Consider the following 27,473-nt stretch of genomic DNA (forward strand, 5'->3'; position numbering starts at 1 on the left):
AATTTGAAGGGTATCTATTAAGTAAATATGGCCCAGCTGCCAGATTCACTTAGACCCAATCAAATATGTTAAAAAAAAAAAAAAAAACCACTGTGTATATAAAGTAATTTATTGCTTCAGTAGTCTTTGCATTAAGATGTCATGGAAGGATTAAATAGAAACATGTGAAGTCAATTGTTCATTTATTCATTAATATGTTGTCAAATTCAGTTTTCTATACACTATGGTGTTTATTCCATTTTCTGTACTATTAGACATACATATTTAAAAAAATATTTAACTTATTTTTATGAAGAAATTAAATATTTTCTGGAAAAAAAATCATTTTATTGTTCTCTAGCAACAAACCTCATCCAACTCAACTAATTTAAATAGTTTTGCTCCACAGCAATATGTCTTAAGATCTAGTTTAAACAATTCTACCCTACATAACACTGTTTTACCCTGTTACATAGTATATAATTAAAGAACATTTTTGTAATAAACATGTTTTTTTTAATATAATACAGAACAAGTTTTTCCCATACCCCAGCAATCACTCAAATATATTAAAAATGTATCCTTCTTAAAAGGCACACACATTTACAGGTTCAAATCTTTATTGTTTTAAAATTCTACATGTCTTTTACAATATTTTGTTATTTAAATGACCTCTAAATTGTTAATGTACAATATGTTTTCTGAAACTGAATCATGAATTTTAATTCCATCACTATAATTATTCTAAACAGAATAATAAAGATGTTGGGAAGGTTTCAGTGCTGCATCTGAAACTGTCAGGAGCACCCTCTTCCCTTCATAACCCAGGTCAATCTGTTGAAAGTGCTTTTAAAGTCTGCGAATTATGGCTGATCTTAAATATCAATCAATCAAATGCGTTTTTGTTTTGAAACATCAAAGGGCATTTAAAAAAATAAATGAAACAGTTTGCTTTAGTATTCTACAGAGGCAAACTCAAAAAAATTATGATTATCTGCATGCAATAACACTCCTCTTTCCTTAGTTTTGAAGCACTTACACAGTTTATAAAGAATGTGTTAAAGAGTGCAAGTTTTTTTGATATTGATTTCACAAAAGGACAAATGCTGGTAATAACAACTAACATTTAATATCTAAGTTCAAGCTAATGTATATGTATCAGGCAATTAATATGGCTAATCATAAGCCACAATGCACAAGGTATGCCCTTTGAGAAAATGAACTAGTTTGGTCCACTTCTAGCACTTCTAGAGTTATGTGGGTAAAAACAAAAAACAAAACCATTTAACTCAGCCAAGGCTCTTGATGAATTTACTGTTCCTAAAGTGTCACCAGTTAAAAAGTAAATGATATACACCAATGAAGCATACTGTCACGTTGACTTTTGTATAAAAAGATGGCCTGCTGTTTTTGGAGTGATGAATGAACACTGGAGGACAAATCAGGAAAATGTCACTTTCTTCTGTAAGTTATACTTTCTTATTCCATGACACAGCCTTCACTCTGTAAAACTTTGTCCCCAAAGGAACTTTAAATCTGTTTTGTGCCTAAGAAGGAAAGAAATCAAATTACACAGGTACAACCATATCATACTACTTATTTATAGAGTGCTGGGGGCGGGGGACCCTTTGTAAAACTATACAAGATCTACCTCTCAGCAGGGAAAAATATATTGAGCTACTGATACTGATGGGAGAATATAGTACAAAGTGAGCTGTAAATCATTATTTTAAAGTACCAAAGAAGCCTCAATACTACATAGTTCAAGTTCCATTAGTACTGAACAGAGGGACTTGAAATTGCAGTGAGTTGGGAAAAATGCTCACTAGATTTCACTGATTGTATTGCTTTGGTATTGTTGACATCAGAGTCAGGTGCATTTTTAGCCATCAAATATCTTACTTCTATGGGGGTAGCGTATGAAAATAAGAAAACATCAATGCTATTTATTCACTTTAATCAACAGGCTGTGTTCTTTTTTGGCAAAACACTAATACACAAGTCACAGAACAGAAACTTGTTGTTTTCCTATACAGACTGATGAATTATTGGTAATCTACCTCTACTACCTAAAGATAAAAAAAACATATATACTTATAAAATTGCTGGTTCAAATTCACATTCATTAAATGCAAGGTCTAACTTAAATGAGTAAAACAGTAAAGGACAGTACTATTAAAGATTTCTATATAAAGTAGTATAAGAATTTTCTACATAACTCCTAGGTTTATAATATATGACATAGTTTTTACCTTTTTGGCTTGACAGTATTCCTTTTCCATTACTTTTCCAAGAACCCAAGGTCTTCTAGATGCACCTGAAGCTATTGAATCAAATCATTAGTTTTTCTTTAAAGTACAGTTTTAATTATCATAAATACATAACTGCCAGAATCAAAACAGACTAATGCATTTCCAGGAGCGAGAGAATGTGTAAGACTTTTAAAATTGCTGAAATCATGAAAAATGTGTAACAATTTAAAAAGCAACACTGAATTCATTCTACTTTTCAACCAATAATTTTGGTTTTATTTACTCATTAAATATTGGTGGTAAGTCAAATCAGAGAACTAATGAAGTTAAAGAAATACAAATAATCTAAGTAAAAATCATAAACAAGTAAATGTGGGAATTCTAAATTAGCTCAACAGTGCCATCTACTGAAAGTGCTAACAAAGATGACCTTTCCCATTCTGAAAGCGAAGTTATGCAGATAAAATTTTATACGATCAAAGAAAGGCACTGCTTTTTGAGAGGCAGGCTTTTAACACCAGTGCTCAACGGCAGGAGCTGCATTTTTCTCATATCTGTACTCCCCAGTGTTTGGCAGGTCTGTGTGAACACAGCTGGAGCAAAATAAGTCACTAACAAGTAGTAAGAAGCAAAGTAAGTCTAGAAGGGTGGTACTTGAGTGAAGGGGAGATGAAAAAGCTAGTCCTCATAGAGCCCAAGTGTGATGAACTAAGAAGATATAATACTGGTTATCTTTAAATTCATCAGAAACTGTCATACAAAGCTGACTTTAAAAGTACTTTGGTCAATAAATGATCTGTTTAGGCTAAAGTGCCTTTGAGATTCCCAAGAGTAGCCAAAATTGATTTTTAATCCATAAATAGAAATATAAATGAAATATACATACATAGAGACTATCACATGATAGATATATAATAAGCCCCTGGACCATTCTAAAATGAAATGCTTATGTTTTATGTACAAGGACTAATGAGTCCCACTGGTCTCAGGCACAAAAACACTCCAGTAATCCGCTCATCCCCAGGGCGACAGTACAGGGGTAGAGTAGCATTACCCGGGTTGGTATCCCGTGCTCTACATTCCTCAAAAAAAAGGGCAGATGGGATTAGGGAGGGCATGTAGTTCCAGGGTAAATTAAGATTGTTAAATTCTTTTCTGCAAGACTTGTGAGAACCTATAAAATGATAATGTGCACTGTGGATCTCTAGGAGTATACAGTGAGTCTGAAATTTCAACTCTACCTATCCTTATGATACGCACATTGAAAATTTTAAAGATAAAGGACCATAATATAACAGCCTCATATGGTTCTGGAATTGAAAATGTGCATACAACATGTATATATTTATTTATTTGTACATTTAGACATATACATAGAGAGATAATAAAAATGGGGGCAAAATGTTAACAAAAGGTGAACATGCATAAAGGGATATGAGGTTTCTGGATTATACTTATTATGCTATATTTTTTTGGTAAATTTAAAAATAAGTTTTAAGTAAAAAGTTTAAACAAATGAAAATTAAAAATCCACAAAAAAAAAATCACAGAAAAAAATAACCACCACCACCAATTGTAACAGAGCAATAATGAAACACTGGCCTACTTAAGGAACTGGTATTTGATTAGGTTATCATTCCAAATAGGAACAGCAATCAAAACATATATTCTTGTTTTTCTATTTAGGTGACGTATCCCAGGGTATCAATTCTGTTCTTTTGGAATTCTTCAAAGTAATGGGAAAATCTGAACCGTTGTAGGAAATAAAGGGAGGATTCCTTCCCCTACTGCTTTTGTTCTAGTACTGTTTACATCTCTATGTGCCCTCTTTAACCTAATTATACAGTTTATCTCTGGGACCTGCTGGAAATGAAGATGAGGAGAGACCCAGCCTATCTGAGGCTACTGTTCATTGATTACTTAACCACTGTTCCATGAGCCCAACACTGAAAAACTTTCCTTCTAAATAGTTAACACTTCTTTTCCCATAGGCTTTTAAAATATAAAAATCATGGCCCATTCATGAGCTTATATTCAGAAACAATCAGTTATAACCATAGGCAGAACTACTGCAGAATATGAAACCTTTGTCCCAACACAACTTCATCTTAAATTTCATATTCTTTCACTCCAGGGGAGAAAAAAATTCAAATATAAACTAATGAGAAAATAGGAATGGCTATGAAGAGAAATGAAGTCAAGCAGTAGGATGACACACAGAAAAAGAATGGTTGCTACAAGTTGAACAAAAGCCTGTACCAGGACTGGGAATAGAAGGAGCTAGACCTGAGGACAAAGTACCACACATCATTTAAAAAACAAACAAGCACACAAAAAAAACCATGAGAGGGAAGAAAATAGGACATAGTCTTTTCCCTCCCTAAATAGATTGATTTGGGCTGGCAAAAAAAATTGCCTCTTAATAATGGTCAGTATAGTGATAGCAGGTCATTGGAAAAATAATCCCTGCCTCTTCCTCTTCTTTCTTTTACTTTGAGGAACAAAAAGAAGTGCTAGGTAAAGGTGTGGGGTGGAAAAGCTTGTGGTAGCAAAGGGCTATTTATTTTGAGCCTGATTCTAGGCTGGACTATTAATTAGTCTAGAAATCATCTTGGAAGATTTATACCTGATTGCTGAAATAGTTCAGTACATTAGACCCACTGGTCCACAGATGCATCTCATAATTAATAAAGCTTCCAGCAAAACGGCAAATTATCTAAAATTAGTAGATATTTTTAAAAAGTAATAGATAATAGTATAATTTAGTATATTTTTAACAAAGCTTATTATGGCCCTGTTCAAATGCTGATTAACAAATTTAACAAAAAATAAAGTTAGAAACACAGCATGATAATACAGAAAAGACATTTTATAATTTGTCATAACAAGGTAAAGTTATAAACAAATAAGCATGTAAGCTTAAACAGGTTGCATTTATAGAAGAATTGTGACAATTCAATTTTGCTATTGACAGGATATGAGATATTTGGCCCAATCCCATTAATTACACTGATTTGGAATTGTCAATAGAATCCAGAAAACAACTGGATACTGCAGATTCCAAAAACAAAGAGATTAAACAGAGTTCGATCTTAGTTATTTAACTGTGATATATTTAGACAGGGAGAAAAGTATTTAATGTATTTTTATTCCAGCCTTATTATTTTAGTTATGGATGTGACACTTACCACCCTCACCTGGTTTGAGATCCAGGGCAGGCAAAGACTCTGAATGCAGAAAATATAAGGTTGGACTAACAGTAAATAATACATAATTGTCGTGGCGTTCATCTAGGATGATGAGTACCAAATCTCCCACCTGAAAACTAAATAAAGAAACGTTATTTTTTGTCCTAAAAAGTTACCATTGCCCTATCCTGAAAATTTTTATTCTGTAATGTTCTGCAACTATATATATTGAAGTATCATCGAGATATTAATTTTCACATTTACATGATATATAATTTTTAACTCTACCCAGCATCTAATGGGAGTGTTTGTAATATATAGAAGACATTCACAGAATGATGTCAGCAACCGGAAGGGACCTAAAGTATTTTTAAAATCAAAATTTATAATACTATCTATTGTTTAAAGAACACAAAAAAAGGAGGAGATAAAATTCCACTGGAGTTCATCTAGCCATATAAAGGAGATATTCATCCCAATCTTTTATTTTACAACAAGAAACACAAATTCTGAAGGAGCAAACATTTATAGTTGTAGTGGCAAAGAAATTACTATATACTATTTCTCCAGTCTCCAAGTATAGTGGTCTTCAATTTGAAAGAAAAGCTAATTGAGCTAGGTTCATGTTGTTAATTAGGTTTAAACAACAGAATTACTAATTTAGGGTGAAAGCCTGAAAGAAAGCAAGAAAAGAAAGAAATGGTACCACTGCCAACATGCTTTCAGTGGCTGTCTGTCTGTTCAGTCTTTTAAAGAAATGTTCAAAGTTATCAACAGTCCTTGAAAGTTATTCTCGGATACCCTAGTTGTCAAAACATTTTAATTTAGTAGCTCCTACACCTAATAAAACATCGAAATCACTGGAGAAGCTTTTAAATGATAAGTCTTTTATTCATTGTTTACCCTGCAAAATACCTGTTGCCTACCTAACAATATGTGAAGGTACTGCTTTGGCTAAACATCAGAAGATAACTTTAAAAAGGTAGATATGGCCTCTCTGAGGAAGGTTCTTCTTTCTTTTTTAAAAGTTCATCTCTCTCTAATCTTTGAAAGGCCATAAATTGATTTGATTTGACATAGAGCTGGAAGGTCAAGTCAGATACCGCCCTTTCAAATCACTGAGGAAAGATAAAATTCTAATAATTACTTAAAGGTCCGTAACCACAGATATTTGACAATCAAAAATTTGGTCAACCTACCGACCTACTGTAGACGAAATAAAGGGTCTTTTAAAAATATTCAGTTTACTGATTTTTTAAAATCCTCACCTGAGGATATGTTCATTGAAAGAATAAATGAATTGGGGTGGAGAGAAAGAGAGAGACAGAGAGACAGAGATGGAGAGAAACATCAATCATGCCCCACCCGGGGATGGAACCTGCAACCCCTTGGTGCACGGGACAACACTCCAACCGACTGGGCCGCCTGGTCAGGGCCTGTTTTCTGATTTTGGTATCAATCCTGACAGGTATAGAAAACAGGTATAGTATTTATGAGCTGCTAACAATGCTTTTGTTATTCCAGAGACCGTCGTTTTAAACAGCCCGTACCAAAAACCAGAATATTAATATGGGGTAATATGGTCTAGGAATACTGTCTAATACTTGATAAACTTAACAGTGTATTATGAATTTTTAGTATAGCAATGAAACAAGTCTGAAAAATAAAAATGATAAAACACTAACTTTAAAAGCCAAGACTCTCCAATCTCAAATTTAGAAAGACTAAGAAGATAAATGGTATTTGAAAGAGGTGGCACCAACTGAAAAGTGAACTAAAATAAAAAAAAAACTTCAGTAATATTTATGCATAAATGATAATTAAAGCCATAACAAGAAAGATTTCTAATGCAATCTTAACGTTACCAGAAATAATATAGAAAAACTTTGCTTTAAAATAAACTTTTTCACTACCAGTGAATACAAAACTCTTAGCTCGGTGAACCTGAATCTGAAGGATTAAGGCACTGAAATACATACTCATTAACAATTCTTTATTATTTAGTTGAGCAAAATTTTTGCACAAAATATAAATAAAATACTTACTCTCTAATAGCTATCTTTTCAGAATGCCTTGAGGATACTGAAGACATGCTCTGAGACATCTAAAAACAAAAAAAAACCCCAAAAACAGTTCACAAAGGTTATACAATTAAAGCACGACACTTACTAGGTTCTGGCTGCAAAAATTCTGTCCAATATTACATACATTAACATCTCTGTCCTAGCTTGTAAGAGTCCAAATTTATCTGATTAATTAATATAATCCCTTTCCTTCAACAACTATTTTCAGTGGACAAATTAACTTACATTTTTACTTTATCTCATTTCTGAATCAAATTTGGATGGATTAAAAATAGTATCAAATTACATTTATTTATAATTACATATTTAACCTTAAAAATTTCACAGGGAAAAAGACTGATATATACACTGCCTGTGCAGAATGGGCCCAAGGCCTAGTTGTACAAAATGAAAGATGAATGGATTTCTCTTTATGAAGTCTAAATTTTGATGTTCAGAATTTCTTCCATTTCCCTTTGGACTCTATCTGGACCAATACAGGGTCTCAATTAGAGTTTAAAAACAAAAGATAAAGAAAAGAACTACAAGGGCAACCACTCTCCTTGATCTCTGGGTAGAGGCGGCAGCAGGGTGGGCTGGTGTCTGGGAAAAGACTGGTGAGGAAAACTTTGTGAAAACTGACATGGTGGCCGGTGGAGCCCGGGTGATAATGCACCTTCCACTCTGCAGCTACCATCTGGCTCAGGCATGAGGGAATCAATTAACCTGCCTTTTGTGCGCTCTGCACACAGCTTGTGCGCGTGTGAGCTGGGGGACTGAGTGCAGACTGGCTGGGAGAGCCTGGAGGAGAGACTGGAGACGGAGGCATTGGGGAAAGAACAGGAGGAGGAACCAGGGAGTCCCGACTCCCTCCCCGTTCCATAGTCTCCATTGTGGGCTGGAAGGGCGCGCCCCCAAAGACACAGAAGAGGGGCGCGCAGGAACCAGACTGCCTGTGACTGAAACGCAGGCCCAACAGGTGGTGGATCCTTGGCCGAAGGGGTCACAGAACTGCACAGAGACCCCTGAGGAGAGGCTAGAAACGGATGCGTTGGGGAAAGAACGGGAGGAGGAACCGGGGAGTCCCGACTCCTTCTCCTTGCTGTAGTCTCCATTGCGCGGGAAGAGGCCACACCCCCAAAGAGCCAAAAGCCAAAAAGCACACATAGACACCCCAAAAACACCCAGTGCAGGCGCGTACACTTGCTCTGAGTGACCCGCGCGGGCTGGCGAACGCTTGCACCGCTGGCAAAGCCTCCCACAGATTGGCACCCATATGGCCTGCGAGGGAGTACACAGAGCGGCAAGGGCAGGTGTAAATTGACCCGCCCGCCCGCGACTGCGGAGCAACCCACAAAATTAGTACATTTCCGGCCGAAGGGGACACAGAGCTGCCCAGAGTCCCCGGAGGAGAGACCGGAGACAGGATTAACCGGAGAGTCCTGGAGATGATTCCCTCCCATTTCCGTAGTCCCCATTTGGCGAGGGCAAGCAACGTACCCAAAGAGCCAAAAGCGGGGAAAACACACAATAGAAGACCCTAAACTGACCAATGCCAGGGAGCTCGCCGGCCAGGGGAGCCAGATAAGTACGCGAGGTCGCGAATAAGGCCCCTGGTATGGGGCAAGTACATGTGAGCCCAGGCAGGTGGGGGATCCTGCCGTGCTGGGAGCGCGCTCAAGGAGTTGGTGTGAGAGTGCAGACAGATCCCAAAAAATAGCCCAGCCCTGACGGGAGGGGTCACAGAGCTGCCCCAAGCAGGAGGCAGACACAGACATTAGACTCCTGGAAGGCTCAAACAAACAACCCAAGGTCCTGTAGGGTCAACAACTGACATCATCAGAGGCAGGCCCAGAAAGAAAAGTAAAGGACAAAAATACTTAACAGACTCTCACAAAAATGGGAAGAAAAAGAAGTTCCCCCCAAATGAGTGGAAAAGGGGACTCCCCACAGAGAGAGCTAAATGAAATAGAGGCAAGGGAACTATCAGATATGGAATTCAAAACAATGGTTCTAAGGAAGCTCAATGAGCTCAGCCAGATCAAAGAGAACTATGAGAAACTGCAGAGAAACTATCAGGATCTTAACAGCAAACTATATCAGCCTGGAAAAGGACATAGAAACTATCAAGAAGACACAAGAGCAAATGAAGAATACCATTTCTGAATTGAAGAACACAGTAGAAGGGATCCAAAACAGGCTGGATGAAGTTGAGGATCGAATCAGTGAGATGGAGGTTAAGGTAGAAAGAAGTTCCCAGAAGGAACAAGAAATGGAAAAACAACTCAAAAAGAATGAAGAGGCATTTAGGGAACTGCAGGACAACCTGAAACGCAATAATATCCGTATAATAGGGATACCAGAAGGAGAAGAGGAGCAAGGGATAGAGAACCTCCTCGAAAGAGTAATGATGGAAAATTTCCCTAATTTGAGGAGAGAAAGGCTCTCATGGATCCAGGAGGCACAGGAGGTCCAGGGGGTCCAGGAGGACCCCACTCAAGAGGGATAGAGAGAGGTCCACTCCAAGATATATTATCATTAAAACGGCAAATGTCAAAGACAAAGAGAGAATCCTGAAGGCAGCAAGGGAGAAGGAGAAAGTAACATACAAGGGGGTCCCGATACGCCTAGGAGCTGACTTCTCAACAGAAACACTGCAAGCCAGAAGGGAATGGCAACAAATATTCCAAGCCATGAAAAGTAAGGGCCTACAGCCAGGGCTGCTCTACCCAGCTAGGCTCTCCATTAAAATAGAAGGGGAAATATGGAGTTTCCCAGACAAGAGAAGGCTAAAAGAATACATCTCTACCAAACCAGCACTCCAAGATATGCTAAGGGGACTGGTTTACGAAGACGAAGGAAAAGAATGAGAGAGAGAGGAACACAGGTACAAAGAGAAAAGATGAGTAAGTTTCTATCAGTAATATCTCTCAATGTGAATGGACTAAATGCCCCAATCAAAAGACACAGGGTAGCTGAATGGGTAAGAAAACATGACCCACACATATGCTGCCTACAAGAGACCCACCTCAGAGCAAGAGAACTGCACAGATTGAAAGTAAAGGGATGGAAAAAAATATTCCAAGCAAGTGGGCATAACAAAAAGGCCGGGGTTGCCATACTTGTATCAGACAAAGTAGATTTCAAAACAAAGGCCATAAAGAGAGACCCAGAGGGGCAATTTGTAATACTTAAAAGAAGAATCTATCAAGAAGACATCAACATTGTAAACTTATATGCTCCCAATATAGGAGCTCCCAAGTTTATAAGGAAATTGTTGGATGACTTCAAAAAAGATATAGACAGCAACACACTGATAGTAGGGGATTTCAACACCCCATTGTCAAAAATGGACAGATCTTCCGAACAAAACATTAATAAACATATTGTGGCACTGAATGAAACACTGAATCAAAGAGACTTAACTGACATATATAGAACTTTACATCCCAAAGAAGAAAAATACACATTCTTTTCAAATGCTCATGGCAGTTTTTCAAAGATAGACCACATGATAGGACACAAAGCAAACCTCAGAAAATTCAGGAAAATTGAAATAATATCAAACTTTTTCTCGGACCACAAGGGCTTGAAGCTGGAAATCAACCTCAAGGAGAAACTTCAAAAACTTGCAAACTCATGGAGACTCAACAAGACAAGAGACTATTTAAACTATTTAGTAGACTATTAAACAATGAATGGGTCAATAATGAGATAAGAGAAGAAATAAAAAAATTTCTGGAAACAAATGAAAATGAACAGACAACAGTCCAAAACCTATGGGACACAGCAAAGGCGGTCCTGAGAGGGAAGTTCATAGCAATACAGGCTTACCTAAAAAAGATAAAAACATTTCAAATAAAAGACCTAACACTACAACTTCAAGAACTGGAGAAACAACAACAAATAAATCCCAGAGAAAGTAGAAGGAAGGAAATAGTCAAGATTAGAGCAGAACTGAATGACATAGAGACGAAAAGAATTCAGAGGATCAACCAATCCAGAAGGTGGTTCTTTGAAAAGATAAATAAAATTGACAAGCCTTTAAGAAGACTCATCAAGAAAAAAAGGGAGTGGACCCAAATTAGTAATATCAGAAATGAAAGAGGAGAAATAGGAGAAATAACAACTGATACCACAGAAATACAAAGGATCATCAGAAACTACTATGAACAATTATGCCAAGAAATTTGAAAATCTTGATGAAATGGACAAATTTTTAGAGAAGTATAATCTTCCAACACTGAAGGAGGAAGAAATAGAAAGCTTGAACAGACCGATAACAGCTGGGGAAATTGAAGCAGTCATCAAGAAACTCCCGGCACACAAAAGCCCAGGGCTGGACGGTTTCACAGGAGAATTTTACAAAACATTTAAGGAAGAGCTAACCCCTGGTCCTTCTCAGACTGTTCCAAAAAATCCAAGAGGAGGGAAGACTCCCAGACTCTTTCTATGAGGCCAGCATCGCCCTGGTCCCAAAACCAGATAAAGACCCTACAAAGAAAGAAAACTACAGGCCAATTTCCCTGATGAACATAGATGCTAAAATCCTCTACAAAATATTGGCAAACCGCATCCAGCAATACATTCAAAAGATTATCCACCATGATCAAGTGGGATTCATCCCAGGCATGCAGGGATGGTTCAATATACGCAAATCAGTAAACGTGATACATCACATAAATGAAAGACAAACACCACATGATCATCTCGATAGATGCAGAAAAAGCATTCGATAAGGTACAGCACCCATTTATGATCAAAACACTCAGCAAAATGGGAATCAATGGGGCATTCCTCAACGTAATAAAGGCCATATATGAAAAACCTACAGCCAACATCATACTCAACAGGCAAAAACTGAAAGCTTTCCCACTAAGATCGGGAACATGACATGGATGCCCGCTCTCACCGCTTCTTTTCAACATCGTATTGGAAATCCTAGCCACAGCGGTCAGACAAGAGAAAGAGATAAAAGGCATCTAAATAGGAAAGGAGGAAGTAAAGCTATCATTGTTTGCAGATGACATGATAGTGTACATAGAGAACCCTGTAGACTCTACCAAAAAACCCCTCAACCTAATAAGTGAATTTGGCAAAACAGAAGGATACAAAGTCAACATTCAGAAATCAAAGGCAGTTTTGTACACCAGCAATGCAATAGAAGAAGAAATCAGATATAAAAAATACCATTTGATATAGCAAGAAGAAAAATAAAGTACCTAGGCATAAATTTAACCAAAGACGTAAAAGACCTGTACACAGAAAATTATACAACATTGAAAAAAGAAATTAAGGAAGACACAAATAAATGGAAGCATATACCGTGCTCATGGATTGGAAGAATTAATATCATCAAAATGTCCATACTACCCAAAGCAATTTACAGATTCAACGCAATCCCTATTAAGATACCAATGACATATTTCACAGAAATAGAACAGACATTTCAAAAATTTATATAGAACCATAAACGACCCCGAATAGCCTCAGCAATTTTGAGAAAGAAACACAAAGTAGGAGGGATCACAATACGGGACATCAAACTCTACTACAAAGCCACTATACTCAAAACAATCTGGTACTGGCACAAGAACAGGCCCATAGACCAGTGGAACAGAATAGAAAGCCCAGGTCTCTATGGGCATCTAATATTTGACAAAGGGGGCAGAAGCATAAAATGGAGCAATAATAGCTTCTTTAACATATGGTGTTGGGAGAGCTGGATGGCTACATGCAAAAAATTGAAATTGGATCATCAGCTGACACCATACACAAAAATAAACTCAAGACGGATAAAGGACTTAAATATAACTTGCAACACCATAATAGTCCTAGAGGAGAACATTGGCAGGAAACTCTCAGATATCCCACGCAGCAATTTTTTCACTGATATGTGTCCTAAAGCAAGGGATGGAAAGGAAAGAATAAACAAGTGGGACCTCATCAAAATAAGAAGCTTCTGCATGGCTAAAGAAAACATCAGCAAAATGAAAAGGGAGCCAATTCTATGGGAAAATATATTCGCTAATGATACATCAGATAGAGGTTTGATCTCCAAGATATATAAAGAACTCATTTGACTCCACTCCAAGAAGACAAATGATGCAATCAAAAAATGGGCAAAGGACCTGGGCAGACTCTTTTCCAAGGAGAAGATACGAGGGCCAAGAGGCATTTGAAAGGATGCTCAGCATCACTAGCCATCAGAGAAATGCAGATCAAAACCACCATGAGGTAGCACCTCATACCGGTCAGAATGGACATCATAAACAGATCAACAAACAACAGGTGCTGGCGAGGCTGTGGAGAAAAGGGAACACTAGTCCACTGTTGGCGCGAATGCAGACTGGTGCAGCCACTGTGGAAAGCAGTGTGGAATATCCTCAAAAAGCTGAAAATGGAACTGCCTTTTGATCCAGGGATTCCCCTGCTGGGACTATACCCTGAGAACACCAAAACGCCAATACAGAAGAACCTATGCACCCCAATGTTCATAACAGCACAATTTACAATAGCCAAGTGTTGGAAGCAACCTAAATGCCCATCAGTAGATGATTGGATCAAAAAGTTATGATACATATACACAATGGAATACTACGCAGAAGAAAGAAAAAGAACTACTAAACTTCGCGACAGCATGGATGGAACTGGAGAGCATTATGCTAAGCGAAATAAGCCAGGGGGCGAAAGACAAATACCTAATGATCTCACCTATAAGTGGAACCTAACCAACAATACAAAGATGCAAGGAAAATAAGACCAGCAACACTGAAAGGAAAAGAAACCAACAGAGACAAGAGGAACGGAGGGGGGGGGGGGCGGGGAAAAGGAAGGGAAGGGGAAAGTCAAGGAATATATAAGCAAGGACTCATGGACAAAACCAAAGGGGAAGAGCTGAGGGAGGGAAGGAGGGAAGGGGCAAGGGAAGTGATGGGGGGTAGGCAGAGACAAATGTATTTGAAAAAATAAATTAAAATAAAATTTAAAAAAAATCAGAAGGAGATTTCTGTTTTGTCAGCATCAAGTTTGCCATTGGTTTAGAAATCCAAGCAAAGATTTAATAGGCATTGGACATTCACGTCTAGATTTCAAATAGGCGAGGAAGGCCTGAAGTAATTTTTGAATCAAATACACTGTGATAATTGAGGCAGGCTCCCACAGTATACATGAGTGAAAGTCGTGGGGAAACTGAGTGTCACAGGGAAACAGGGGGCTTCCCAGAGAATGAAAAGACAAAGGGAGAACAGTCTGGAGCTGGCTTAACAGAAAAACAGTTCTCAAGAAGAGACTGGATATACAGAGAGGTCTAAAGTCAAGGAAATATTGGAGAGAGTTGCGAAGAAGCAAAAAGATTAGACAAAATAGTGAGTTTTAATTCAGTAAATGGAAAGACAAAATAAATGTTTATATGGTCTGAAAAAAAAAAAAAAGAAAAAGAAAAGAACTACAACAAATAATGACTAGAAAGGCCTAAAAGTGTATAGCAACTGATTATCAAAATCATCCAATTGGTCTATATGCTGCCAGTGAATACACGTTTGAGTATCCATTTTTCAGACATATTCCATTTACTCAGATTTTTTGAAAATACTAAGTTCATAAATTTATTAAAACAAGGGCTTAGATATGAGGAAACACTGTGCATAGAGTTGTACATTGATATGAAAGTACAATTTCCATTGAGACACTCTGGGTGGGAGTAGGGCGCTCTTTGGACCTGAATGGCAAAATTCTGTCATTCATAAACATTTCTCAAGCATCTACTGGGGACTGTACCAGCTACTGTTCTAGGTGCTATGAATACAGCAGTGAATAAAACAGACTAAAACCCTTGCCAAAAGAGCTTATATTCCATTGGGAATGCTGCACAGAACACAATGTTGAGTGATGTCTGAGATAGGCAATTCTTTTTGAAAAACTGCTGGGCTCTGACTGCTGTTGCTCTGTGGCTTGAGCATCGGCCTGCAAACCAAAGGGTCGCCAGTTTGATCCCCAGTCAGGACACATGACCGGGTAGCAGGCCAGGTCCCCAGTAGGGGGTACGTGAGACGTTTCTTAACACATTGGTGTGTTAAGAAACCCACCATTGATGTTTCTCTCCTTCCCTCCCTCCTTTCCTCTGTCTAAAAATAAATAAATAATATCTTAAAAAAGAAACAGTTTGCTCTACTTATAAAAATATCAAATAGCCTTAAGATTATTACAGTAAGTTAATGACTGACAATCTAATCACTATAGTATTAATATGTAATTTTTGCTGTTCAAGTTAAAAAAGGCATACAAGAGCAAGCAGGTGTTTTCCTAAAAGACAGGCCTTAAACAGTTCCTATTTCCATGAAAACTATAATCATTAGAATTTGAAAAATGAAATAATTGCTTCATTAAAACATAATATTGACTAAAAATGATTGTTCTAGCACTTGGTTAAATACACAGGTTAGGATAAAGTCAAGGTAATCTAGCAGACCATACATAGTACTTCATGCATGGTGTCAGGCTCAATCACCTTCAGTTAAAAAAATAAAGAAAAATTTGTGAACAAATATAATGTATTAATTATGTACACTTGAGTAAACACGCTAATCTTCAAAAGGATTCTGAAGAGTAGCTCTAACTTATTTATTGACTTAAGAATCCTAATTGATGTTACAAACACATAATTATAAAGCATAATTATAAAGTCCTAGAGATTATAGCTTATTGTGGAAGAAGAGGGGGAAAAGAAAAAAAGAAAAAATAAAAGCCCTGACTAGCATGGCTCAGCAGGATGGGTGTCATCCTGCAAACCAAAAGGTTGCCAGTTCGATTCCCAGTCAGAGAACATGCCTGGGTTGCAGGCCAGGTCCCTGGGTGAGGGAGTGCGAGAGGCAATAGCTCTATGTCTCTCAAGCACATGGATGTTTCTCTCCATTTCTTTCCCCCTCCTTTCCCCTCTCTCTAAAAATAAATATATAAAATCTTTAAAAAATGATAAAAACAGCTGTTTTGATTTGTTCACTGCTTTTAAAGTTATATTAGTCATGTACACGAGGTACACAATCACAGATGATAACTCTAAGAATCACTGGTTAATGACCAACATGACTCAACACAAACTACTAGAAATGATTAACCAAACATACATTTGACAGTAGATCTTCATGATGAAATACAATAAATATTTTTTTAAATGTTAAGATCAATTGGACAAGAAAAAACTTACCAGTCTTTGATTTAACCGCTTGTTTTCTTCTTCTTTTAATTGTAATGTCTGCAAGGGGGTAAAAAAGACACCTGTGGTTTATTCTTCTACCTACTAAAGTTTAAACGTAATGATTGTCAAAATTTTTTTCAGATGGATGCTCGGTTGCAGTTTGAAAGGTTAGTATGATGTATTTTTTTGTAGATCCTTTCCCACTGTTTTAATTATTAACTTTTTTAAAAGATAGTAAGAACAATTTTAGTATATTTACTTAAGCCAAGGATTCTCAAAGTTTAATATGCATCAGAATCATATCACTGGTGAAATATTTAAGTATGCAGTAAATATCTGAGATCTATACCAAAGACTCTCCTAATAGTTCTGGCCTTAAAGGAGGGGATCTGCATATACCTCAGTTGATTCTAAAGTAAATGATCATACAACCTTTTAATAACAAAAACATGCATCCTAGAACACAAGGTGGCACAATTTTGACTATGTTCTTATAAGATAAGCTTGTAAAGAGCAAACAAACAAAAAAAAAAAACCGTACTGAAAGTCTTAAAAACCCAAAGAATGAGAAGCAATCTATAAACAAAGATATATTGAATTTAAACCAAAATGACATTACCTGATAGTACAATTGTGAGGAAACCACTTATTGACAAATTTTTCATATTCATTTCAATTAATCTCTATATAAAACATAACTTTTCTTCATTATTCACATACTCTATTTTTGCCCAATTCAGATATTTAATACTTTGTTCTTGAAATCTGTAAAATTCATACTTACAATGTTTTAATGAACTCTGAGCTAATGAAAAATACTATTATTGCATATATTTATTTTATAAAGACCACTAATCTTTTTCTCTAATACACACTTCATTTATTGGAAAGATATGACAAGTAAGAGGCTTAAGACTGTCATTTGTTAGCCACTTCTCAAAATATTAACCACAAAAATAACCATTAAAAAATTTATAAACATAAATAGGGTAGGTTTTCAGCATAAAATTTAACTGCATCCTCAGAGTGAACATATTAAAATATTTCAATTAAAGGAAATAATTTACTTACTCGTTCTAACAGCATTATCCTCTGTTTTTCTTCAGATAGCATAGGGATATTTTCTCTAAGAGAAAATAAATTATTTTAGTTTAAGTCATAAAATTCTGCACTTTAAATTCTTCAAAAGGATTTTAGAAATTTAACTACTACAAAGTACTTTAAAATTTAAGGGACTGTACTACATTTTTAAAAGCCTTCTGTTTAAGTTAGGGTACATTTCAATGGTGTACATTCTTGGTACCAGAGGTCCTGAAACTTAGACCTAATAAACCTTTTGAAATTATGTATAAGCAAAAAATTTGCCTATGCCTTTTTCTAGGATAATGTCCTTTCAATGTCAAGTATTTTTTTTTCTTCTTTCAGGGATTAAGAACCTTCTTGATCCTATGTGTGGAATGAGTACACGTGAAGAAAGAAGTGGTAGCTCTTGGGTGGCTTAACCATTCAAACTAAAAACAAAACAAAATGCCACATACCCTTGAGTGAGCTTACAGAACTCATAATTTCAGTATACAAAAAAATAAATCAAATCTCAATAAAGACTTTGAAAGCATTACTAAGTGGCTACAATGTGCTAGTCAGTATGCCATGTATGAATTTCCACATCACACTAAATTATTAATAAACTAATTAGAAAAGAAAAAAGTGTGTAGCTTTTTATTTTTATTGATGTAAAATTGACAAATAAAATTGTAAGATGTTTAATGTGTGCAACATGATGATTTGGTATATGTATACACTGTGAAAAGAGTACTTCCTTTGAGTTAACACATGTATCACTTACCTTTTGGGGGGAAAATGGAGATCACATTTGACATTCTACTCTTACCAATTTTCACCTGTACAATACAGTGTTATCTAATGTATAATATGGTGAATATAGTCAGCTCTTAATTCATTATATATTAGTCATTCTATAACTGAAAATTTGCACCTTTTTAGCAAGCTCTCCCTATTCCCCCACCTCCTGGCAACAACTTTTCTAGAGTTTCTATGAGACTTTTTTTTTTTAAATTCCATATACTACCAGGGATACCATGCAGTATTTGTCTCTGTCTGCCTTACTTGTTTGGCATAATGGTGCCCTGAAGGTTAACCCACATTGTTGCAAAAGAAATTATTTCCTTCTTTATATAATAATCCCATTTATATCTTCTATTTTTAAATGTATTAATTTGAGAGAGAGAGAGAGAGAGAAAGAGAGAGAGACATCAATTTGTTATTCCACCTATTTATGCATTCATTGGTTGATTTGTAAATGTGCCCTGACTAAGGATCAAACCTGCAACCTTGGTGTATCAGGACAATGCTCTTACCAACCGAGCTACAGGCCAGGGCTATTTTCACCATTTCCTTACTGTACTTATCAATATTTAGTATGTTTCCCTATGAAAAGTTTACAATAAATAATGGGAATAATTCTGCCCTGATGTGGATTTCCATCCCTTAAGATAATGGCTTCATTTCCTTAGGGCATATACCCTAAGGTGAAATTGCTGGATTGAATAATAATTTTATTTTTAATTTTTTGAGGAACCTCCATACTGCTTTCCATAGTGGCTGTATTATTTACATTCCCACCAACAATGCACTAGGGTTCCCTTTTCACTCAGAAATTCACCAGCATTCGTTACTGCTTGTCTTTTTGATAACAGCCACCCTAATAGAAGTGAGGTGATTTCTCATTATGGTTTTGATTAGTTACCTCTTGCCTTTTGATAACAGTGTTGAGGTGATTAATATGATGAGGTCTGTCCAGAAAAAGTCCAGCCATTGGTAATATAATGAGAATGGTTTGTGCAACATCGATGTAACCTGGCAGCCAAGGAGGACGTACTGGAATGAACGTGTGTGAACAATGATGATTTCACAGTACTAGTCAGTGGGGGCAGTAGATGTCAGAGTGAGCATGCATACTGTGTGGCTGTCACAGTCAAAATGACTGGGTGAGTACAGCAACAGATCTGCATCATATTTTGCATTAAGCTTGAACATTCCTCCGCGGAAACTATTCAGAGGATTCAGAAGGCCAAAGCTATGGGCAACTGGTGACTGGCAGCTTTATTACAACCCGCCAGCTCAAACATCATGCCTTGTGCAGTTTTTCTGGTGAAACATCAAGTCACTGAGGTGACTCAGCCCTCTTGCAGCCCAGATTTGGCGTCCTGTGACCTCTGGCTGTTCCAAAAATTAAATCACCTTTGGAAGGGAAGAGATTTCAGACTATTAATGAAATTCAGGAAAATATGACAGGGCAGCTGATGGCGATTGGGAGAACTGTGTGAAGTCCCAATGTGCCTACTTTGAAAGAGACTGAGGTGTCATTGTCTTATGTACAATGTTTCTTGTATGTTTTATTTTCTTCAATAAATGCCTCTTATTTTTCATAGTAGGTGGCTGGATACTTTCTGGACAGACCTTGTCGTATAGATAAACAATTTATCAGATGTATGATTTGCAAATATTTTCACCCATTCCATAGGGTGGCTTTTCACTTTGCTGATGGTTTTATTTTCTGTGCAGGAGCTTTTTGGTTTGATATAGTCCCACTTATTTAGTTTTGTTTTTGTTTCATTGGCTTTCAGTGTAACCCCGCCCGCCCCCCCCCAAATCACTGCCAAGACCAATATCAAAAAGCTTGCCCCCTATATTTTCTGCAAATTTTATGGTTTCAGGGATTATGTTCAAATCATTAATCCATTCTGAGTTGATTTTTTTTGTGCAGTGTTAAGATAGGGATCCAGTGTCGTTCTTATGCACATGGCTGTCCAATTTCCTCAACACCACTTATTGAAGAAATTTTCCTTTCCTCATTGAGTATCCCTGACTCCCCTGTCAAATACAGTTGAGCATATATGTAGGGGTTTACTTCTGGGATCTCTATTCTGTTCCACTGAGCTATGTGTCTGTTCTTATGGCAATAACATACTGCTTGATTACTGTAACATTGTAAGGTTGTTTGAAATCAGGAAGTGTGATGCCTCCAGTTTTGTTCTTGTTCAAGACTGTTTTAGCAATTCAGCATCTTGTTCCATATGAATTTCGGCATTGCTCTTTTTCTCTATGGAAAATGTCTTTGAAATTTTCATAAGGATTTAATAAAATCTGTGTATCACTCTGGATAGAATGGACATTTCAACTATGTTAATTCTTCCAACTCATGAACGCTGGATACCATTCCATCCATGTCTTCTTCAATTTCCTTCATCAATGTCTTACAGCTTTCAGTGTATAGGTCTTTTATCTCCTTGGTTAAATTTATTTTTAAGTATTTTAGTTTTTTTGGTGCAATTGTAAATGGAACTGTTTTCTTCAATTCTCTGACAGCATGCTGTTAGTCAATAGAAACACAACTGATTTCTGTATACCGATTTTGTATCCTACAAGTTTACTCAAAGTATGTACTACTTCCAACTGCTTTTTGGTAGAGTCATAAAGGTTTATATAGAATGTAGTAACATCAGTAAAAGGATAAATTCACTTCTTCCTTTCCAATATGGATGCCTTTTATTTCTTTTCCTTGCTTAATTGCTCGTTAGAACTTCCAGTATATTACAGTGATGTCCAAGTTTGCCACATGATTTTTTTTCTGCATCTATTGAGACAATTATATGATTTGCCTTTAATTTTGTTAATGTGATTATCACATTGATTGATTTGTGATGTTGAATAATCTTGATTCCCTGAAAATAAATCCCAATTGATCATGCTGTATGATCCGTTTAATGTACTGTTGAATTCAGTTTGCTAATATTTTGTTGAGCATTTCTGTATCTATGTTCATCAGGGATAATGGCCTATAATTTTCTTTTCTTGTAGTGTCATCAGGCTTTGCTATCAGGGTAATGCTGGCCGCATAACATGAGTTTGGTAATGTTCCTTCCTCTTTTGTATTTTGAAAGCATTTCCAAAGTTTGGTATTCTTTTAAAAATGTTCAGTAAAATTCACCTATGAAGTCATTTGGTCCTGGACTTTTCTTTGCTGGGAGCTTTTTGATTACTGATCCAATCTCCTCACTAGCAATTAGTCTGTTCAGATTTTCTTCATGATTCAGTCTTGGATGATTGTACATTTCTAGGAATTTATGCATTTCTTCTAGGTTGTCCAATTTGTTGGGGTATAACTACATTTAGTCCCCTATACCTCCTCCCCCCAGCAATCACCACACTGTTGTCCATGTCCATGAGTCCTTTTACCTTTTTGCTCAATCCCTCCACCCCCTAACTTATCCCATACATTAGCAGTCATCTGTTCTCCATCTATGAGTCTATCTCTGTTTTGCATGTTAGTTAAATTTTTAATATTTGTCATATTTATAGCTTAAAGAATTAAAGTGGCACAACTTTTAGATATATGGGCTACGGACATCCAGTAGTGCTAACTATATTTCCTATTGTTAGAATTTTTAGCTTACAGAAGTGCACTAGTGGTTTAAAAGTATATTATTTATGACAGTTGAAGAAAGGTGCACTTACTGTACAGACATCATGCTTGTCTCCATTGCAGAGTCCACTCTTGCTTCATCTTGTGTTTCAATGGCTGATCTCTCTGTTTCCCCTGGGAGTTCAGGTGCACAAGCTCCATAAAGTTCTGGAGCTGTAGGTACATACGGTGATGGAACGAAACTGCTACCGCGCAACTTACTCAGTTCTTCTTCAAGTTTTTTCTTTTCTTCAAGTAAGCGAGCTCGATCTTCAGATAATGACTCTATCAAATCTGAAGGGTACCCCAAGATGAAAAAATCATTATAAAACATTTCAAATTATTGTTAATTTAAAAAAGGAATTAAAATATATTACAAAACATTACTAACCTTTATCTCGCTCTTGCTGTTGCATTGTACTTTTCAACTTATCATTCAGATCATGAATTATGTTTTCTTTTTTCATTTTCTCTCTTGTTAGAACAGTGTTAAAATTGGTCTAGAACACAGAATAAGTATCAAATTATCTGCACGCACATAGCAACTAGGGCTAAAAAAAATGAACTTGCAAATATTTACATGATACATGTGCAGAAACTGAAATGCAATTTACTAATGGTTTATTTTTAAATAAAAATGTTATACTGTGGTAAATACAATGTGATTGTATTTTCCTGGTTCCATGTTAAGATATTATCCACATAATTACTGTCAGAAGAAAAGCACAATTTGGGGGAAAGAAATAAAATGATCAACAAATAAACAAGGGCTATTACATACCCTACCTATTTTTTTAGGAATCTTCCTGCCTCTGGAATCTTCCTGTCTTTAGCTAAATCTTGATTCCCACAATAAATTTCTTAATTTATATTTAAAGTCATTTCAGAATGACTTTATCCTGTCTCCATCTCTTATGTGGATATTTCAATGGCCACTGCATCTCTGCTCTATAATGGCTAGACTTGTTACTCAACTTACATGAAAACTTTCTTACTGTAAAACTCATATATCCAACTGAACTGCCTACTTAACTGCACAGTTTATTTTATAAAGTGACTAAATTGTCAAAAATTTCATTGATAAGATCTCTATTAAGATCTTAAAACTTAAGAGCAACAGATGAATAATGAAGTGATCTAAATTGACTCTTACCATCTACCAAGCATTTCTATTTCTAAAATTAAGGATCATGATCCTTCTACCAATGAATACCAATAATGTTGGAAAAAGTGAGATTTAATAAGAACATGGCATTTTTAGGTCAAAATTGGTGAATTCATTAAAAACTGAGTTAAATATCATTTCTAGCCAGAAAGCATCCCAGGAAGAGCTCTCAAAAAAATATTTACGATATATACGTGTTTGTATTAAGCCAGTTCTATGTATTATTATTTATGTATAGAAAATTAATAAACATTTATGACAGTGTATTAGTCATGGCTGTTTCTATAATATGGGATAGAGTTTTAGAAAAGTTAATGTAATTTATAATAAGCATATGAGAAACAAGGGCTAAGAACTAGGCTCAAGTAACTCATATAAACTAGTTACAAATCAAATTACTGCCACTTAATATTCCTACTATTTGAAATTGGAAGATACTTTAGAAGTCATCTCTCCTAATCTCATTTCACAAATATTAAGAGACCTTAAAGTAAAAATATCTAAATTTAAATTAGATAGCTGCCAATTTTATCTTTTTGGTTTCAGTCAATTTATTCATCCCCACCTTACTTTTGTATATCTGAAAGTGCATATGTGCGCACAAAGGAGCATACAGAGAGAAAGAAGTCAAGGGAGTGAAAAAGGTCTATTTCATGTACAAAGTTAGATTTTTTAAAAAACTGAGACATCATTAATGACCTCTTGTCATCGATAATTCTTACTTAAAACTGCTGGCTATTCCCACTCCCTGAATAATTAATTTTCTTGGTTTCATGAAGCTACTCTCTTCTTTGTTATGGTTATTTTTCCTCATTCCCCTTTCTCAGACTGTCTTTCTTTCCCTAATCCTTAAAATGTAAAGCTCCTAGGGTTTTGAACTGCATTTTTTCCCTGTTCCAATAGACATTTTTTTAAACTCTAAAAAGACCATTTAAAATTATCATTTTAAGAAAAGTAACATTGTATTAAATGTATATGTCAACTGTAACTTGTGAATCAGTTTCAGAAAAGCATTTCTTGGGATATAAAAGGTATGTCAATGTTATCCCTGGCTTGAAGCAACAGAAAAGCAACTGCTCCTACACGTGCCTGTGCCTCACAGTCCTCTACTCTTTTATTCACTTCACATCCAAGGGGGCAATTTTGATTGATTGAGTATAATCCAGTTGTGTCATTCCTCTAAGTATATTAACTGAAGTAAGTACAAACTCCCTAACAAGGCACGCTATAGTCCTTAATGGTCTGGCCCCTGTTTACCTCACAAGCTTTACCACTCACCATTGATCAATATTAATAACTGAATCAGCAATGTTCAACAACATTCACCTGTGGCCTACCACCAGCCATCATGAATAAAAATGATAAAAAGTACAAAATATTTGTACTGATCAGCATGTAACTAAGAATAATAAAATTTTAGAACTTATATAAGTATAGTATAGTATAGCACTTTCATTTTGCAAAACATCTGAGTCTTAAAGAAATTAAAAGACACATCTAAGATCACATAGGTAATCAAGAAACTATACACATAATTCACATTTCCTAATTTCTAATCTAGGACTATTTCATTTTGAAGCACCTATTCATGTGACATAAAGACCTTTAAAAATACTTTTATCATAAAGATATTTAATAAATATTAATAGGATCAATATAGGAAAATCACACTTAAGATATAACAAATCATCAGCTGCACGAAGAAATTACATTTCTTAATTTATATTTACCTTCCTTAGCCTTAGCATTTCAAAATAATGAAAAGGGGGCAGGAGAACATACCTGTTGTTCAGCAATCAAAGATGTTCGAACATTCTGCATTTCTTCATTCTTTCTTTTCTCTTGTTCTTCAAGTTGTTCTAAAAACTTAGCCTTTTCTTCCTGAAGCTTTTCTTGAAGTTCAGCAACTAAGCTTGAAGAATCTTCTCTGGCAGATTCAATGGCAGAACTTGAAAGTTAGAGCATTAAATTTATTTTTTCAAAATTGCAGATGTAATCCCAAATAGACTAAGTATCCTAACTAGCTGACATCAAAAAAGCTATAGATCTTTCTTAAACCTAACAGTAGAGTTAACTGGTGTTAAAGACATATGAACCCTCTCTTTTTATCCACCAAGGTAAGGGAAACAAATACAAGGTTAAAGTTTAAAAGATTACATATTCTCTAAAACCAACATGGTTGAATAATTATGCTACTTCTACCAGAAAATGGTAATTTTTTAATATAAAAATTATATACTTCTCCAGAGCTCAACTTCAAATTTCAATTTTACTATTCCTACAACTGCAAAATACATGACAACTGAGAGGAGGAAAAAGAAAAGGTTTTGCTTCATTTTAAGTAATAAACACAAAACTAAAGCTGAATTTAGATGTTCACATGGAGTAAATCAACATATTCCCGAATTCATATTCATTTCCCTCCAAACTTGCTAACCTCATAAAAGAGGACAAGGCAAAGAGAAAAGCACAAACACAAGTTAATCATTATTTTAAGTTCTGGTATACAAGTTAATCTTATCTACTTTCAACCATATAATCCTTTACATCAAGTTCGTCCAGGTAGAGAATTAATCCCATCAAAGAGGTTACCTCTCTTTAGTATATTCTCATAAAATATTCCCAAATTATTTGTGCAACTAAGTCAACTGAATGTTTTAAACATACAATTACTCAAATTTAAATGATACTTTATCAGTAACGGTTCCCCAGCACTTCCCCTCAAAATAGGAAAAAATTACATATTCCTGCCTTTGTACATATTAATACCCTAAGGTCTGGAAATTGGAGGTCAAAAAAGCTGACACATTTGTTACCAGTTGGAAACTTCTATACTATTATACACAGAACTTGAAATAAGGCATCTCTGGTTGATACTATCCCACCATTAATATATGTATAGCACAAGATTCCATTACATCCTGTATTTCTAGTAACTGCAAAATCTGCATTGAATACAAACTATATCATCTTAATGCTTGAACTTTCTATCACTGACTATATTAGATCTGGGCCTAGTACACAATTATCGTGTCACTGTTTTTTAAAACTCTTGAGAACGATTTTAAAAAATGTCAATTTTCCTGTACTCCCCCAGATCCACATCCTCTACTCCTTGGAAGCATGGCTATGAACTGTGAAGTAGGTAGATGTCCAGATATCGGGAAAAAAAATATATATATTATGCATTCTTTTTCTTTGTACCCAGGTATATAAGAAAGCCCTTTCCTTTACATTCTTAAAAATAATATACACTACTGATTTAATTTTTCCCATTTATATAGGAAAGTTATTTTAATTCTGCATTTCCTTAATCTCAAGTAGACTGAACAGCTATTCACATATAGGCCGTTTGTATTTCTTCTTTGATCTATCTCTTCATATCCTCTAATCATTTTTCTAAGGGATTGTTTGCCACTTCAAAACCTGACTTGTGGAGGAAGTGTTGTTTCCTCTGCATGGAAGAGAAACTAAGAACTACATCATCCAGAATCCTTTTCCCAGTGAATTCTGAGGTGGGGGACTGGTTCCAAGTTTGTGAACAAAAGACATCCACATAAAATCTGAAGTGCTAAAGAGAAAGAGTTGATCAGTCTCCAGAGATGGCTTATGCTTAGACATGTGGGTAATTTAAGATTCATAAGGGGTTTCTAAGTAAACTACCTCTATGGGTGTCTCAGTAGACGATTGGTAGAAGTCCCCCACAAACTGTAGCAGTTCCTTAATCAGCCACCAACTTTGGTGTTTCAGATGACTTTCAAACTATAGGTTTCCAGGACTTTGACTCCCTTACCCTTCACTTCCACCAGCCAGCTCTCCAAAATTTCATGGAAGTTCTAATTCAATATTAAACCCTCTATCTTGAAGGGTTTAGAGGAAGTTCTGTTTTCTAAGTTCAATCCAGATAGACACAAATATATTCCTAGATGGGGGGGGGGGAACCCCTAAAGACAAGAATCTTGAATTCTCTGATCTGCTTTGATCTGAAGGTAGTAATTATCCCAACACCAGTGCAAAATGGAACTTTGGTAGACGAGGGCATTCCATGGCAGAACAGATGACACCTGTAGTTGTCTGGGATCAAATGACTAAAAGCAAGGTTTTGGAGATGTCCCAGATGCCCCTCCAAATCCCACCCAAGTCTG

At 35.9% G+C, this 27,473-nt stretch overlaps 1 protein-coding gene across 4 annotated transcripts in view; it reads right to left on the minus strand.

Moving 5' to 3' along the window:
- Positions 1 to 305: 305 nt before the first annotated feature.
- RB1CC1 (RB1 inducible coiled-coil 1) overlaps positions 306 to 27,473 on the minus strand; it is a 97,612-nt gene continuing 70,444 nt past the window's right edge. For 2 of the 4 annotated variants that reach the window (XM_054595011.1, XM_054595014.1), the window contains 9 exons: positions 25,111 to 25,276; positions 22,555 to 22,663; positions 22,217 to 22,457; positions 17,750 to 17,804; positions 16,688 to 16,735; positions 7,465 to 7,523; positions 5,420 to 5,556; positions 2,232 to 2,302; positions 306 to 1,526 (listed from right to left, as the gene is read on the minus strand). In XM_054595011.1, coding sequence (XP_054450986.1) covers positions 1,449 to 1,526; positions 2,232 to 2,302; positions 5,420 to 5,556; positions 7,465 to 7,523; positions 16,688 to 16,735; positions 17,750 to 17,804; positions 22,217 to 22,457; positions 22,555 to 22,663; positions 25,111 to 25,276 — 964 coding nt within the window. In that variant the 3' untranslated portion in view covers positions 306 to 1,448. The remainder of the gene's footprint in view (positions 1,527 to 2,231; positions 2,303 to 5,419; positions 5,557 to 7,464; positions 7,524 to 16,687; positions 16,736 to 17,749; positions 17,805 to 22,216; positions 22,458 to 22,554; positions 22,664 to 25,110; positions 25,277 to 27,473) is intronic. The other 2 variants (XM_054595013.1, XM_054595012.1) reach the window with 2 other exon arrangements.

Source organism: Pteronotus mesoamericanus, unplaced genomic scaffold, assembly GCF_021234165.1.
Source record: "Pteronotus mesoamericanus isolate MK-2021 breed Mesoamerican mustached bat unplaced genomic scaffold, CSHL_Meso_final scaffold_54, whole genome shotgun sequence".
In the NCBI taxonomy this organism is placed as follows: Eukaryota; Metazoa; Chordata; class Mammalia; order Chiroptera; family Mormoopidae; genus Pteronotus; species Pteronotus mesoamericanus.